Source organism: Peromyscus eremicus, chromosome 1 (genome assembly GCF_949786415.1).
Source record: "Peromyscus eremicus chromosome 1, PerEre_H2_v1, whole genome shotgun sequence".
In the NCBI taxonomy this organism is placed as follows: Eukaryota; Metazoa; Chordata; class Mammalia; order Rodentia; family Cricetidae; genus Peromyscus; species Peromyscus eremicus.
This window is the reverse complement of record NC_081416.1, coordinates 164,122,099-164,137,221: the sequence shown is the minus strand read 5'-3', so window position 1 is coordinate 164,137,221 and position 15,123 is coordinate 164,122,099. Positions and strand designations below refer to the sequence as shown.

The following is a 15,123-nucleotide window of genomic DNA, read 5'->3' as shown; positions in this document are numbered from 1 at the left end:
GCAGGGGGCGGGGCTTGTTGCCGCGCAGCAGGGAAGTAATTGGTGAATAGAACTGTCCGTCTCAGCGGGGCCCCAATTTGGGGAGGAAGGGCGGATAGAGACGAAAGGGATCGTGGAAGACGTGTGGTTGCTACAAAAAGTGTTCAGAATTTTGCAATCGGTCTTAGCGGTTGGGGGGCGGGGAGGCTGGGTAAAAGAAGGCGGAGCAGGAGACGTCAGGACCCCGCCCAGCATTCAGACACCCGCCTCCCGACTTAGCCTCTGGGGTGGGCGCGGCCTAGTGTACGCCCCCCGGAGAGGGCTACAGAGTTTATAAACCATAGAGATGACTGGATGACCGGGGAGCCTAGAGAGAACAAAGGCCGCTCCTAGCCTATTTCCGTTTCCGCTGAGGCATTGGCGGTTGGTGTGCATCATGGCAACTGTGGTAAGTGTTGGATGCATGTGGAGAACTGAGAATAACCTTCGTTCTGGAGTCTGAAGGAGGCGTCTGGAGAGGACTCTTGGGTCTGAAGGGAGAGTGATAAGGAAGATGCCTGGCTTTGAGGGAGGACGGATGGGGAGGACTCATGAGGGAGGATGCTGAGGAGGACCCTGGGTCTGAGCAGGACATAAAGAGGAGGATTCATGTAAGGGAGGAGAGCAGAGGTGGATGCACGAGTCTGAAGGAAGAGGGCTGAGGATGTCGCGTGGTTCTCAAGGAGGCTCGGGAGGACACATGGGCCTGTGGGAAGTGTTGGGAGAGAGTATACCGAGGGAGGAGGGCTGGACCTGAATCCCTGGGTCTGAGGGAGGAGGGCCGGGAGGATGCCTGGACGGAAGAGGGCTGACCTGGATCTGAAGGAAGAGGATCTGAAGGAAGAAGCTGGCCTCTTGACCTCTGAGGAAGGAGAAAGCTAGTCGTGGGCTTAAAAGCTGATGGAGAAGGCAACTATGTATTAAGAAGTAGGTCACAGCAGGCCGTGGTGGCGTACACCTTAATCCCAGCTCTTGGGAGGCGGAGGCTGATGGGTTTCTCTGAGTTGAGTTCAAGGCCAGCCTGTTCTACAGAGAGAGTTCCAAGACAGTCATGGCTATGCAGAGAAACGCTGTCTCGAAAAACAACAAAGAAGAATCCTAGGTCTGCCAGGCATATACTGTTAGTCCCAGCACTCAGGAGTCAGAGGCAGGCAGATCTCTGAGTTAGAGGCCAGCCTGGTGATCTACAGAGCAAGTTCTAGGACAGCCAGGGATACACAGAGAAACCTTGTCTGGGGTGGGGGGGAAGAATCCTAAGTGTGTTGGAAGAGGCATGTGGATACTCAGATTTCTCTTTCTTTTTACACACACACACACACACACACACACACACACACACACTACTCAGATTTCTGTGTGAATGAGTAAATAAACAAGAGCCTGGGATGGCAGAATCTTGGCTCCTCCCCACATCATGTTACATCATGTTACTTCGTCTCTCTTCCTCTTGGTACAGTCAGTGGCCAGTTCCACAGTCTTTTGTCCCAGTGTCTGTGACGATTGTGAGCCTGGCAGCTGAACCCTGGAGAGAGTAGCAAATATTAACCTGTGCCGTGTACTTGAGCGCATGTGTCACATGGATGGGAAAATGTGTCAGGAACCAAGAGTGTGACCGAGAGGAAGAGAAACAAAGTCTGGGTTCAGAGCTTGCCCTTTTGTCCAGAGAGTGTTTGCATTTTCTGGAACCTCATTTGGATGTTAAAATAAGTGAGTACACCCCAGGAAGTGAGACCAGACATACTGGGCCTGGCTTCAGTTCCCCAGACTTCCAGGTGAAGGACTACTGTGGCCTTCTGGTGGCCTCAATTCCGGTGTTGGGCACAGTCAAGCTGTAGGAAGGGCAATGGAGAGTGTTGGTGTTGCCATGGTGAGGAGAAGGAGGAAGAAGATGAGGGAGGTTGGAGAAACATCTGAAGTTCTGTCCTTGGATTGGGCTGTCGATGTGTGTTGTTTTTTAATTCTCCGTTCCCATATGGCACAGATGCAAGACTTCAGGTGTATTTAGACTCAGGTCAGAGTTCCCGAAGGGCTTCCTGGCAGTCAATTCAAATTTTTTGTTCCTTTTTATATATCTTAGGTTTATTGTAATTATGTGTATTTTATGTATAGGAGCTTGTATATGCATCATATACTTTCAGTGCCTATAGAAGGCCGGCAAAGGGTATTGGATCTCCTGGAACTGGAACTATGGATGTGAGCCACCATGTTGGAACCAAACCTGGGTCCTTTGCAAGAGCAGCAAGTGCTCTTAACCACTGAGCCATCTCTCCAGCCCCGATTTTTCTTTGTATGGGTAGTTTCCTGTGTGTATGTCTATGCCTGGTGCCCACAAAGGACAGAGGAGGGATTGGAGCTACAGATGGTTGCGTACTGCCATGTGGGTGCTGCTGGGAATGAACCTCCTTGGATCCTCTGGAAGAGCAGCCCTGCTCATAACCACTAAGCTATTTCTCAGCCCCATATTATAGCTGGAAACTGAACCTGGGTCCTCTTCAAGAGGAGTGAATAAACATTCTTAAGCCTTGAGCCATCTCTCCAGGCCCTGTTGGGTTTTTCGAGACAGGGTTTCTCTGTGTAGTTTTGGTGCCTGTCCTGGATCTCGCTCTGTAGCCCAGGCTGGCCTCAAATTCACAGAGATCTGCCTGGCTCTACCTCCCGAGTGCTGGGATTTAAGACGTGCGCCACCACCATCTGGTCTAAATTATGTATTTTTATTTATTTTGTGGGCGTGTGTACTTGTGTAGGTGACTGCTCGCCACCACCATCTGGTCTAAATTATGTATTTTTATTTATTTTGTGGGCGTGTGTATTTGTGTAGGTGACCGTTCACCAGGACTCTGTGTACACGTGCAGAAGTGGTTTCTCAGTCCACCACGTGGGTCCCAGAAATGGAATTCCAGTGGTGGGGTTTGGGGGCGGGCACCTTTACCTGCTGGTTCCCTCAGAGTCCCCCCAGCACACTTGTCCTTGGAGGCTCCGTTGTCACTCTGACCCTGACTCCTGCGGCCGCCGTTCTGTCCTTTCACCTGGCTCCATCCTGTGACCTATGGCCTCAACAGTTTGAAGGAGCTCTCAGATTGCCAGGAACCACTTGGACAACCTCTGAAGCCTGGCGACAGACCCACAGCCTTCACACTTTGGGGGTTGTGTGTATATGGGCATAGACATTTCTTCCTGAGCCCCATGTGGGCACCAGGGAGCCAGCACAACTGGATCTGAGTCCCGAGGGTGTTGCCAGCGTGAGCATAGTGGGCTTTAATGTTCTTGGTACCGGAGAGTTAGCCAGGGCTTCTTCCGCCAGGGTTCTTCTTGAACGTGTGTCTGAAGGCAGGAGTTGTAACTGTCTACAGCGATACAGCTAACTGTTGCTGTGTCCTCAGCCCAGGCGTCACTCAATTATCCATCAAGAAAGTGCCCTCAGGCTTGCCTACAGGCAAGTCTTATGGAGGCAGTGTCCTGTCCCCCTCCTTCCCAGGCTTTCTCTGTGAAACAACCTCAACTGTCCTGGATCTCGCTCTGTAGCCCAGGCTGGCCTCAGACTCACAGAGATCCTCCTGCCTCTGCTTCCCAGGTGCTGGGATTAAAGGTGTGCGCCACCACCGCCTGGCCTCAGGGAGGCAGTTTCTTAGTTAAGATTATTCTTCCCTAAGGACTCCAGCTTGTGTCAAATTGACATAAAAGTAAAACTCACCATCATAGAGGGTTTGTTTTATCACTCGCAGTTCGAAGGGGTACAGTCCCTGTGACAGTGGGAGCCTGAGGCCGCGGGTCACGTTGATAAATGCTGGTGCACGGTTAGGGTGGGTCTTCCCATTTAACCCAGTCTAGAAACTCCCTCACAGATATGCCCAGAAGTTTGTTTCCATGGTAATTATAAACTCCATCAAGATGAAGTATCACAGGGGAAAAAAAAAAGATGAAATATCACAGGATGGAACACAGTCCCTCACACAGCATGGAGGAGTTCTACCACTGGCCTATACTTTGCTGGGTCTTGAATTTTCAAAGGTGTTTGTTCAGCAGTGGACGGAATTGACCTTGTAGAAGACAAACTTATCAGGAATATCTGTCAGGAGAGTTGGGGTTCCTGGATGCATGCCTTTGCTTGCTTGCCTTTTGAAGGGCCTGTGTGTAGTAGTAGTTTGGGGTCTTGTGCTCCTAGAGTCCCTCCAGCCTCCTACAGAGACAGTAAATTGGAAGGATTGTACAGCAAGAGACAAGTTGTGAACATTTGTAGAGTATCCTGGAAGTCTGTTCAGGGAGGAGGCATGCTAAGCACTGTGGTTTCTTAGAGTCATTACAATATTTCGAGATGTGCAAAGGGCCTACCATCTGGATTTCTCTGTCTCTTGTTTCACTCTGTAGCTTGGGCTAGCCCCAGATTTAGAGCATTCCTCCTGACTCAGGCTCTTATCAGGCACCCCCAGTGTTCCCACACCTCCCTCCCTGAGCCTTTGGCAGCCATTACTCTACTTTCTATTTCTGGACTTAACTCTTTTGGATACTACATATAAGAGTCATTCAACATGCAGGTCTTCAAAATCATGTTTTCTTTTGTGTGTATGGCTGTTTTGTCTCCATGTAAGTCTGTGCCTGCAGAGGCCAGCAGAGAGTACTAGATCTCCTGGAACTAGAGTTATAGACAATTGTGAGACGCCACATGTATACAGGGGATTTAATCTTGGTCTCCTGGAAGAGCAGCCAGTGAGTACTCTTAGTTGCTGATCCAACATGGAATCATGTGTAGAGCCCACTCAGCCATTCAGTGTTCTTTCGGGCATATCTGGTATCAGAGCATCACTCTGATATAATATTTCATAATAATATTTCATAAATGAATAGAACATATCCTGCTTCTCACTCATCGGTCACTAGCATATGAATGTGTGTGGCTTTGGCTGTTGTGAACATCGATGTATTTGCTTTGTGGAGAGTTCCAAGGGCTCAGGCATTCTGGGAGGTCTTTTCTCATGTCTCTCCTCTGAGAGGGGATGGCGTTAGCTGCTGCTTCCAGAGCACAGATGCACAGGAGGCCCTACTGGTAGATGTTTGGTGGACAGCACTCTAGCGTGTTGAACTGCGAACATGGAGTCCAAGTTATTCCAGAGAGGTGTGGACTGTGCTCTTCGTGGGACATGTACCTAGTAGGAACCAGAGCACTGGTCCGAGAGTCTCCTGGGCCTCTCTGTAGTGGGGCTGATCACCCTGCCATTAGTGACAGCACGGGGTGGGGTGGGGGTGGGGGTCTGTGGTTGGACCGTTGCCTGCCTGTGAGGGAAGGAACGGAAGGGAGTCCTGGGAATCTCACACATCCATCCTCCTTACCTGCAGGCAGCCACCACCAAAGTCCCTGAGATCCGGGATGTGACAAGAATCGAGAGAATTGGTAAGTGAGCAGGGTCAGGACCAGACACTGCTGCTGAGTGTCCAGACAGGCAGGCAGAGAAGGACGGACGTGGTGGGGCCCTCATCCCAGGCCATGCTGCCATAGGCCTGATGCTTCCATGGGGTTTCTGGAAGTTCGAGGAGCATCTGAACTATGTCCCTGCACACTAAAGTGCCTGTGGTCAGATGCTTCCTGAGGGTGTACTGGGCCTGCCTCATTCCTGGTGTGTCTCAGGCCCCTGCCTACAGAGCACTCAACAGATGACCAGAGCAGCTGAGACACAGCTCACCACCTGCAGCAAGCATGGGGTGCAGAGGCTGGCAGGGCTCTCCGGGGAGTCCTGCTGGCCTGCTTGTTCAATAGTCACTCGTCACCTCTAGGACATAGTAGAGGGCTCTGGGCTCCGAGTACCGGCTCATGGTGGACTCTGAGCACCTCGGGTTTCTGACCTGCAAAGTGGAGCAAAGACAACTGCCCCTCGTGAATGTCAAGAGTCACTGAGAGACTGTGGGACCCTGTCTCTAAAACTTAAGACAGTGGTTTAAGCATGGGCCATCGATGCTTCCCTGTGTAAAGGGCGGGAGCCAGTTGCAGCTGAAGACCTGGTAGAGACCAGCTGCGCTGGTGACTGCCCTTGCAGCTCTCTATTGAGGCTTCGTCCATGTTAGGCAAGCTCTCTACCCCTAAGCTGCTGCATCCTTTAAGTGTTCTTCTTTCTTTTTTCTTTTTTTGTTTTTGTTTTTGTTTTTGTTTTTGTTTTTGTTTTTAGAGACAGGGTTTCTCTGTGTAGCTTTGTGCCTGTCCTGGAACTCACTCTGTAGCCCAGGCTGGCCTCGAACTCAGAGATCCACCTGGCTCTGCCTCCTGAGTGCTGGGATTACAGGCGTGTGCTACCACTGCCTGGCTTCTTCTTTGTTTTTTTGAGGCAGGATCTTTCTACTTACTCTCTGTTTAGCCCTGACTGTCCTGAACTCACTCTGTAGACCAGGCTGGCCTTGAACTCACAGAGATCTGCCTGCCTCTGCCTCTGCCTCTGCCTCCAGAGTGTTGGGATTAAAAGTGTACACCACCACGCCTGGCCTTGTTTTTCTTCTTGAGACAGTCTCATGTAGACCAGGCTGGCCCTGAACCTACTGTGTAGCTGAGGGTGACTTTGAACGTCTGATCCTCCTGTCTCTACCTCCTGAGTGTTGGGGTCACAGATGTGTACTGCCATGCCTGGCTGATGAGTTCTACTTTATTGAAATGAAACACCCTCCCACTCCCAATGCTTGGGTGGAACCCAAGGACTCCCACAGTTCCAGGCTTGCTGAATCTCATCTCCACCAGAAGTGACACACTCACTTCACGGGTGTGGTGGCGTAGAGGTGGGTTGTGACTGGGTCTGGCACCTGTGTTCTTTAGTTTATTACAGAGCCATCTGGTGCACAGGGGCTCCTGTCCTGACCTCTTCCTGGATGGGGTCTGAGCTTGGGCCCTAAGCTGTCTGTGCTCTCGCCCCATCCCTGTGGATGGGCCCAGGAATGATAGTGACATGCTCTGGCTTGTCAGGGTGATGTGCAATAAGAGCCCTGAGTACCAAGTACCAGTATCTTCCCACTCTGGCCCTCACCGTTAGTTCTTGGACCCAGTACCTGGGACCTTAGTAGCATCATTCAGCTCTTGGATGCTGAACACTTGACTGTACGTGCTCAGGCCTCTTCCTGGCTTCATTTGACCGAGAGGGCAGCCTGAGCTCTGAGGGAAGCCCCTGACTCAGAGTCCACACAACGTGGCCTGGAACCAGCCAGTGACTGTTCCCTTCCTCCCACACAGGCGCTCACTCTCACATCCGGGGTCTAGGACTGGATGATGCCTTGGAACCAAGACAGGTAGAGCTATGGGGCTGGGTACGTGGGCTGCTCCTGCCAAGTTGAGCAGGGCTATTCCTGTCTTCAGAACTCTTGAGTCTACACTGAATCAGTTTACCCACAGTAATGCACACCTGCAATCCCCGTGCTGGGAGGCAGAGGCAGGCAGATGTCTGTGAGTTCAAGGCCAGCCTGGTCTACAGAGTGAGACCCTGTATCAAAAAAAGAAAGAAAAAGAAAACCTTGTTTTTCCAGCAGGCAGGGTGTGGGGTGGGAGCACAGAGGTGGCTCTGGAGATAGTCACTTTCCATGTCCTCTCACCTCCCACTCTGTAGGCTTCCCAGGGCATGGTGGGGCAGCTAGCTGCCCGGCGTGCAGCTGGCGTGGTGCTGGAGATGATCCGAGAAGGGAAAATTGCAGGGCGGGCCGTCCTCATTGCTGGCCAGCCAGGCACTGGGAAGACAGCCATCGCCATGGGTAAGCGGCCTCATGGGGCAGACATTCTCCTCGGGAGTTAGGGACAGGTTAACTGTTTAACAATCATAGAAGCATCAGGAAGTTGTCTAGGACCACTGAGCAGTTATACGGGGTCCCCTGACTCCTAGCCTCAACGTTTTCTACTTCTCTGTTGCTATGTTCGGGGGACCTTGTATTCCAAGAAGGCTGCTTAAGCTCCAGCCTTCCTTCCCCGCTCTAGTCCAGACCTCAGGTGTAGCCGCCCTGTGGGGAAGCGTGTGCTTCTGCATTTGTGGTTCTATCTCACAGTGCTGCAGAGCAGGCTGAGGCTGTAGCTGCCGCTAGTCTTGGCTGTCCTGGAGACCCGCCTGCCGACCCACCTGCCTCTGCCTCCCGGGTGCAGGGATGAAGCTGTGTGCCACCACGTCAGCATTGTTTTGTAATTTTTAGTTTGGATCATTGCTGTCTTCATAAAGGGGGGGTTCTGGGGATAAGGAAGAGGGTGAACACTGGACAGACAGACAGCCTCCTCTGTACTGAGCCCACTAGTGATTGAGGATCACAGCCGCCTCTCTCTTCCTTGTGGAACTCTGTCCATCCTTCAGAACCCTCCTCAGGCATCTCTGCCTCTGAGGCTCTCTCGACCCAGCTGTCTTCTCAGTCCCACCTCTGCTAAGACTGTGGGGCCAGGCTCAGAGAGTCAAGGCTCCATCCAGAATCGGTTCAGAAATAGCACTCACCAAAAGAAGTGGCCGTGTCACCATGCCCTGCAAGGTGGTGCGTGCTAAGGTGGAAGACTACAGAGTGTGGAAACTAAACGGGCTGGTAGGGGTGGGCATGGAGGGGAGGCATAGATGGTTTTGAGGGGTTCAGGAAGAGCATGGCCCACCACTGTGTCAGGGACCTGGGGCCAGCGGTCACAACTGCCCGACCACTGCTCCCACAGGCATGGCCCAGGCACTGGGTCCCGACACACCATTCACAGCCATCGCAGGCAGTGAGATCTTTTCTCTGGAGATGAGCAAGACAGAGGCTCTGACTCAAGCTTTCCGCCGTTCCATTGGTGTCCGTATCAAGTGAGTATCCTGTGAGATAGCCATTCTGCTTGCCCAAATCCTGCTCAGGGAATCAGGGTGTCGGGCCAGTCTGACCCAGGCTCTGTTGTCTGTCCCAGGGAGGAGACAGAGATCATTGAAGGAGAGGTGGTGGAGATCCAGATTGACCGGCCAGCCACAGGCACGGTGAGTCTCTGTGACTTCTCAGTCCCAACACTTCCTACATCACCCATATTCATGGCCAAGCCACCTCCAGCCAAAGGGCAGGGTGTCACAGGGCCGAGGTAGACTTTCTTGTAAAGTGAGAAGCTAGCCAGGTGAGTGTGTGAGCTGATGAGTTACTGTGGGTACCCGAGAACCAGATGCTTCCCTTCCCGCAGAACTCCTTTGCTCTGAGGCCCACCCAGGTGACCTACCTCCGCACACTTCCTGCTTCCAGTGTCGCCCTGATGTGTCTGTCTGTCTGGCACTTGGGTTTGTTCTGCTCGGTTATAGGGAGTTTCTGGGGTTTTTCTGTGCTGGGTCAAACCTAAGGCCCCGTGTGTCCTAGGCAGCTGCCCAGCTGTCTCATTTCATGCCTTTAAAGTTAATGTAATGTTTTAATTTAGAGAGTAAACAGTCTAGTAGGTTTTCCTTCGTCCTGTTTTGCAGTTGGTCTGAAATCTCATCCCTAAGGACTGAGGTGAGATTGCACAGGGCTGATGCATCAAGTCTAGAGGCTCTTGGACTTGTGTTGCAGGAGTTGCAGCTGAGCGTGGTGGCGCACACCTTAATCTCAGCACTCAGGAGGCAGAGGCAGAGGCAGGCAGATATCTGTGAGTTCGAGGCCAGCCTGGTCTACAGAGCGAGATCCAGGACAGCCAGGGCTATGGAGAGAAACTCTGTTTTGATAAATAAATAAACCCTTGTTGCTGGTTCTTCATGTGATGTTTCAGTTTCTACTTGGATGCCTGAGTAAAGAAGTGCTCCAGCCCATTGACCTAACCCGTGGTCACTTTTCACTTCTGTGTCATAGGACCCTCCTCTTTTTCGTTTGCTGTGTGTGTGTGTGTGTGTGTGTGTGTGTGTGTGTGTGTGTGTGTGTGTGTGTTTTGTTTTTGAGAAAGGATCTCAATATAGACCAGGCTGCCCTTGAACCCTCAGACCCTCCTGCCTCCTGAGTGCTGGGATTGAAGACGTGCACCACTATCCCCAGCCCTGGGTGTCCTTGTGTATGTGCACACTTGTTCACACATGCAGAGACTAGAGGATGATGTCAGGTGTCCTGCTTTGTCATGCTGCTTTATTTCTTTGAGACAAGGTCTCTCTCTGACTTAGAACTAGGCTGGCAGCCAGAAAGCTCCTGTGACCCTTTTTTCATCCCCAGCAGCACTGGCCTGCATGTGGCCATGCCTGATTAATTATTATTATATTATAGTTTATTTGTTTATTTATTAGCATGGGTACTGGGATCCAAATGCTCTTATCTGCTGAGCCATCTCTCCAGCCCTCTACCCGATTTTTTTTTTTTAAATGCAGGGTTTCATGTAGCCTAGACTTGCCTTGAACTTGCTATATAACTAAGGATGACTGAGTTTCTGGTGCCCCACCTTTTGAGAGCTAGGCTCATAGGCCTCACCATGCCTGGGTTGAGTGGTGCTGGGGAAGGACCTCAGGGTTTTGTGCATATATAACTATGATTTTTTTCTTTAATGACTCAGTGGTTAAGAACATGTATTGCATGTTCAGTTCCCAGCACCCACAGCCACCTCTGACAGCAGTTCTAGAGATCCAATACCTCTTCTGGCTTTTTGGGTACCTGCACTCACGTGCACAAATCCACATATAGACACACATATGGTTGTAATTAAAGAGAATCAAATGTTAAAATATTTATGTACAGATAAACCCAGGTTCCCCCTTAGTCCGCCTTTAACGGTGCCTCCTCTTCTACAGGGGCCAGAAACAGGTAGTTGATTCCCTGAACCAGGCCTGAGTAGTATAAAGCATGCTTATGTCCCGAGGAGAATGTGTGGGTTGTTTGTTTGGTTAATTTTTCAAGACAGGGTTTCTCTGTGTAGCCCTGGCTGTCCTGGAACTCCCTCTATAGACCAGGCTGGCCTCAAACTCAGAGATCTGCCTGCCTCTGCCTCCAAGTGCCGAGATTAAAGGGGTGTGCCACCTCCCAGCAGGATTTTTTTTTAATTAACCTTTTATAAAAGTTTTTTTGTTTTCTTTAGGTTTTGCATTTATTGAGTGTGTGTAGAGGTCAGAGGACAAATTGTGGGAGGTAGGTTCTTCTACCATGCAGGTGCCAAGGTCGTTAAGATTGGTTTCAAAGCCCTGCCCACTGAGCTGTGTGCTGGCCCCATTTCAGTTGTCTTCACTTTGTAATCAACAAAAACGCTTTTTTTTTCTGCTGTGGTTAAAATGCCTGGGAGGCTGAGGCAGGAGGTCTTGTGATACTTTGTCTCAGAAACTTAAGAGTAGAGCTGAGGATGCGCAGCTCAGTAGTAGAGGGTCAGGCCAGGGCTTAGTGCCCTTCATTTGGGCATGGAGAGCCATGCCAGCACTTGGCACTTCCCCCCACTCTTGAGGGCTCACAGTGATGCAGCAGCACACATTGGGGGTACAGTTTGGCATCCAGGTAGCCACCTTCCAAGGCTATCCCCTCCACGAGCTTCCTGTGCCATGGCAATTTTGAAGCTGTGGCCACAAAGGGATGAGGTTCTCTAAGCATTTCCTGGTGTGTCCCCTCAGGGGTCCAAGGTGGGCAAACTGACCCTCAAGACCACAGAGATGGAGACCATCTACGATCTGGGCACCAAGATGATCGAGTCTCTGACCAAGGACAAGGTCCAGGCCGGGTGAGCCACTGGGGCCGTGAAGATGGCTGGGGCAGTGAGAGAGTCTTCTTACTCTGTTTTGTTTTCCAAGACAGGGTTTCTCTGTGTAGCCCTGGCTGTCCTGGAATTCCCCTTGTAGACCAGGCTGGTCTCGAACTCACAGAGATCCACCTGCCTCTACCTCCACCTCCCGAGTGCTGGGATTAAAGGCGTGCGCCACCGCCGCCTGGGCCTCTCACTCTTTGCTATTGCTCCTGCAGGGATGTGATCACTATTGACAAGGCCACCGGCAAGATTTCCAAGCTGGGCCGCTCTTTCACACGAGCTCGTGACTATGACGCCATGGGCTCCCAGGTACTTGGCTGACCCCTCACCTGGCACTGGGACGTCTCTTTATCTTTTGTCACATCATGGTATCTCCCGGTGTGGGGCCCCGGGGCCTGTGCCCTTGCTGCCCTCACACCTGCCCTCGGCCCTCTAGACCAAGTTCGTGCAGTGTCCAGACGGGGAGCTGCAGAAACGCAAGGAGGTGGTGCACACCGTGTCCCTCCACGAGATTGACGTCATCAACTCTCGGACTCAGGGCTTTCTGGCCCTTTTCTCAGGTCAGCTCCCCCCCCCCCCCCCCAGTCTTTCTTCCCAGACCTCCTGTTTGCCCTCTGCGCTCCACTTGAGTTTATCATTCCCGGCATTGCCCTTGAGTCCCTCCTCAGGTCCCTGCCTTCTGTCTTGTGTGGGGCCTTCCAGGGTCCTGGGCCTGGTCCAGGGTCCCGTAGCACTACAGCTCTACTCTGTGGCATGTCTTTCTCTGTCTTTGCCCACCCCTGGTCCTGGACACAGTCTCTAGTCCGCTGATGCCCCATGTCTCTGGCAGGAGACACCGGGGAGATCAAGTCAGAAGTCCGAGAACAGATCAATGCCAAGGTGGCTGAGTGGAGGGAGGAGGGCAAGGCGGAGATCATCCCTGGGGTGAGTGACTAGAACTGAGGCGGGCGGGCAGCTATGACCTGGGGAAAGAGGGGTGGACGTGAGCTTGATCAGTGCCCGACGGCTTCCAGGTGCTGTTCATCGACGAGGTCCACATGCTGGACATCGAGAGTTTCTCTTTCCTCAACCGGGCCCTAGAGAGTGACATGGCCCCTGTCCTCATCATGGCCACCAACAGAGGCATCACCCGGTGAGGAGCTGTCGAGGTTTCTGGGTGAAGAGGGACTCTGGACCAGGGGTTGATGGTAGCCTGTGGTAAATGGACTGTCTGCTGAGCGCCGTGGTTGGTACCCTAGCACCTCCTTACCGAGCTTGCCTTCACCGTTGTCCCCACAGTCCTGGGCAGATAGACAGTGTGTCCGACGTGCAGTTCAGAGCTGTTGGTCAAGGCACCCAAAGAGGCTGAGCACAGGAGCAGCTACTAGACACGTTACAAACTGCTGTGGTTAGTCAAGTCACTCAGACCCAGATACGTAATCATCAGAACCCAGGGGTTTTGATACTGCGGCGCGCCCAGTCCACCAGCAGTCCTAGTACTGTGGAGGCTGAGCATGGGCTACATGAGAGAGACCCTTTTCTCAAAGAGAACAGGTCTGAAGCAGTGGTTCCCAGGTTAAGAGGACACAGTGCTCTTGCAGAGGACCTGGGTTTGGGGAGCCCGGAGGGACAGGGCTCGGGGCCAGCCTCCCTCTGGTGGTGGCTCATGAGCTTCAAGCACATCAGCCTGCTCATGTTTTTACCATGGCACCCCCTCCCCCATTATATGGCAGGGTGTGTGCACAGTCCATAACAGTAGGTCAGATTCCCTGCAGCTAGACTTACAAGCGGTTATGAGCTACCCAGTGTGGGTACTGGGGACTTCTGCAAGAACAGTATGTGTTCTTAACCTTCTCCTCAACCCCTTCCTTTCTGATTGACTTTTATGTGTGTGTGTGTATGCGCTCACATGCATGTGGTACCCACAGATCCACAGAGTGGTCCTATCTCCTGGAACTGGAGTTACATGTGGTTGTGAGGATTCGGAGGGCAGACAGCACTAACAGGCTGTGGCCCGGCAACCTCACCAGCTCTGCTCTTCACCCCATTCCGTCCCTCCCACTTCACAGTAGGCCAGCAAACTCATCGACTTGCCAAGGCCTTAGGTTTAAGGTGGCAGGGTGGGAGGGGGGGGCAGCTTTAGACCAGGGCACCGAGGAGAGCCAGTTGTGAGGTCTGCCCCGGCTGAGCGAGGCCTGCTCCCAATCGCTTTGTCCTCTGATGTTCCCCTGCAGTCCCCAGGCCCGAAGAGTGCATGAGTGGTAGGTTGGGGTCTGGCAGCTGGAGGTCAGCATCCCAGCTGTGGCTAAACTGCCTGTGACTGGAGCAGATTGCTGTGGGTCCCGTTGCCCACCATTGCCCATTGTGCAGAGGGAACAGGCCAGCCCCTAGCCCCGCCGGGGCGGACTGTCCCTACAGGTGATAAGAGCCTGTGCTCATGCGGTTAGTTCCTTAGCTCTCAGGTGGGTGTGATGGCCAGCATGGTTTCCCGGGACATCCGTTAACGGTCCTTCCTGACCCCCAGGATCCGAGGCACCAGCTACCAGAGCCCCCATGGCATCCCCATTGACCTGCTGGACCGTCTGCTCATTGTGTCAACATCCCCCTACAGTGAGAAAGACACCAAGCAGATTCTGCGCATCCGGTGGGGCACCCCTGGCCGCTTTATGGGGGACACGGAGATTGGGTGGGAGGGATTCACCCCGACTTCTGTATCTGGGAAGACCAGTGTGGCATGCTACCCATGGGGAGAGCTGGGGGGCGGGGGCGGGAGGCCCCCCTGTGCCTGTGCACTTTTAACCTCCTCATCTGTGGTTCTGAGACGTGCCGTATGTGCTCTGGGGATGGGTGGGCTGCTCCCGTTCTGCCTGGCTGAGGCCTGCCTACCCACAGCTGTGAGGAGGAGGATGTGGAGATGAGTGAGGATGCCTACACAGTGCTGACCCGCATTGGGCTGGAGACCTCCCTGCGCTACGCCATCCAGCTTATCACAGCGGCCAGCCTGGTGTGCCGGAAACGAAAGGTAAGCCATCAAGTTAGCCTGGAGGGCTGAAGGGATGGCACATGGGTATTCAGTGGGAACTAAGAACCACAGTGATCTTAGAGGAGAAAACTGGGGGGTGGGGGGTTCCGACCCATGACCTCATGCTGACACAAGCTGAGTCCCACCTGTCCCTAGGGCACAGAGGTGCAGGTGGACGACATCAAACGTGTATACTCCCTCTTCCTGGACGAGTCCCGCTCCACACAGTACATGAAGGAATACCAAGATGCCTTCCTCTTCAATGAGCTCAGTGAGTATCCCAGCCACCCAGGCTGCTGCCACTGTGGGAGAGGACTCCATGGGAGCACCCTGGACCTCACTCATGCCTGGCTCCCCTCTCCACAGAAGGCGACACAATGGACACCTCCTGAACTGACCTCCACTCAACCCTTCCCACGTTGTTTTCTACAAGTTCTGACACTGTGACTTTGTATAAAATGGTTCGAAACTGGAGCCCTGCTGTGTT

General features: G+C 52.8%; 1 protein-coding gene across 1 annotated transcript; it reads left to right on the top strand.

Moving 5' to 3' along the window:
• The first annotated feature begins 68 nt into the window (after positions 1-68).
• On the top strand, positions 69-15,110 carry Ruvbl2 (RuvB like AAA ATPase 2). Its single transcript, XM_059279053.1, has 15 exons — positions 69-427; positions 5,350-5,404; positions 7,220-7,275; positions 7,590-7,731; positions 8,657-8,786; positions 8,885-8,951; positions 11,505-11,611; positions 11,851-11,944; positions 12,072-12,195; positions 12,465-12,559; positions 12,649-12,767; positions 14,139-14,258; positions 14,507-14,636; positions 14,793-14,907; positions 15,003-15,110. Exons 1-15 carry the CDS (start codon positions 416-418, stop codon positions 15,026-15,028), a joined length of 1,392 nt encoding a protein of 463 aa, XP_059135036.1. The 5' UTR covers positions 69-415; the 3' UTR covers positions 15,029-15,110.
• Positions 15,111-15,123: the final 13 nt, after the last annotated feature.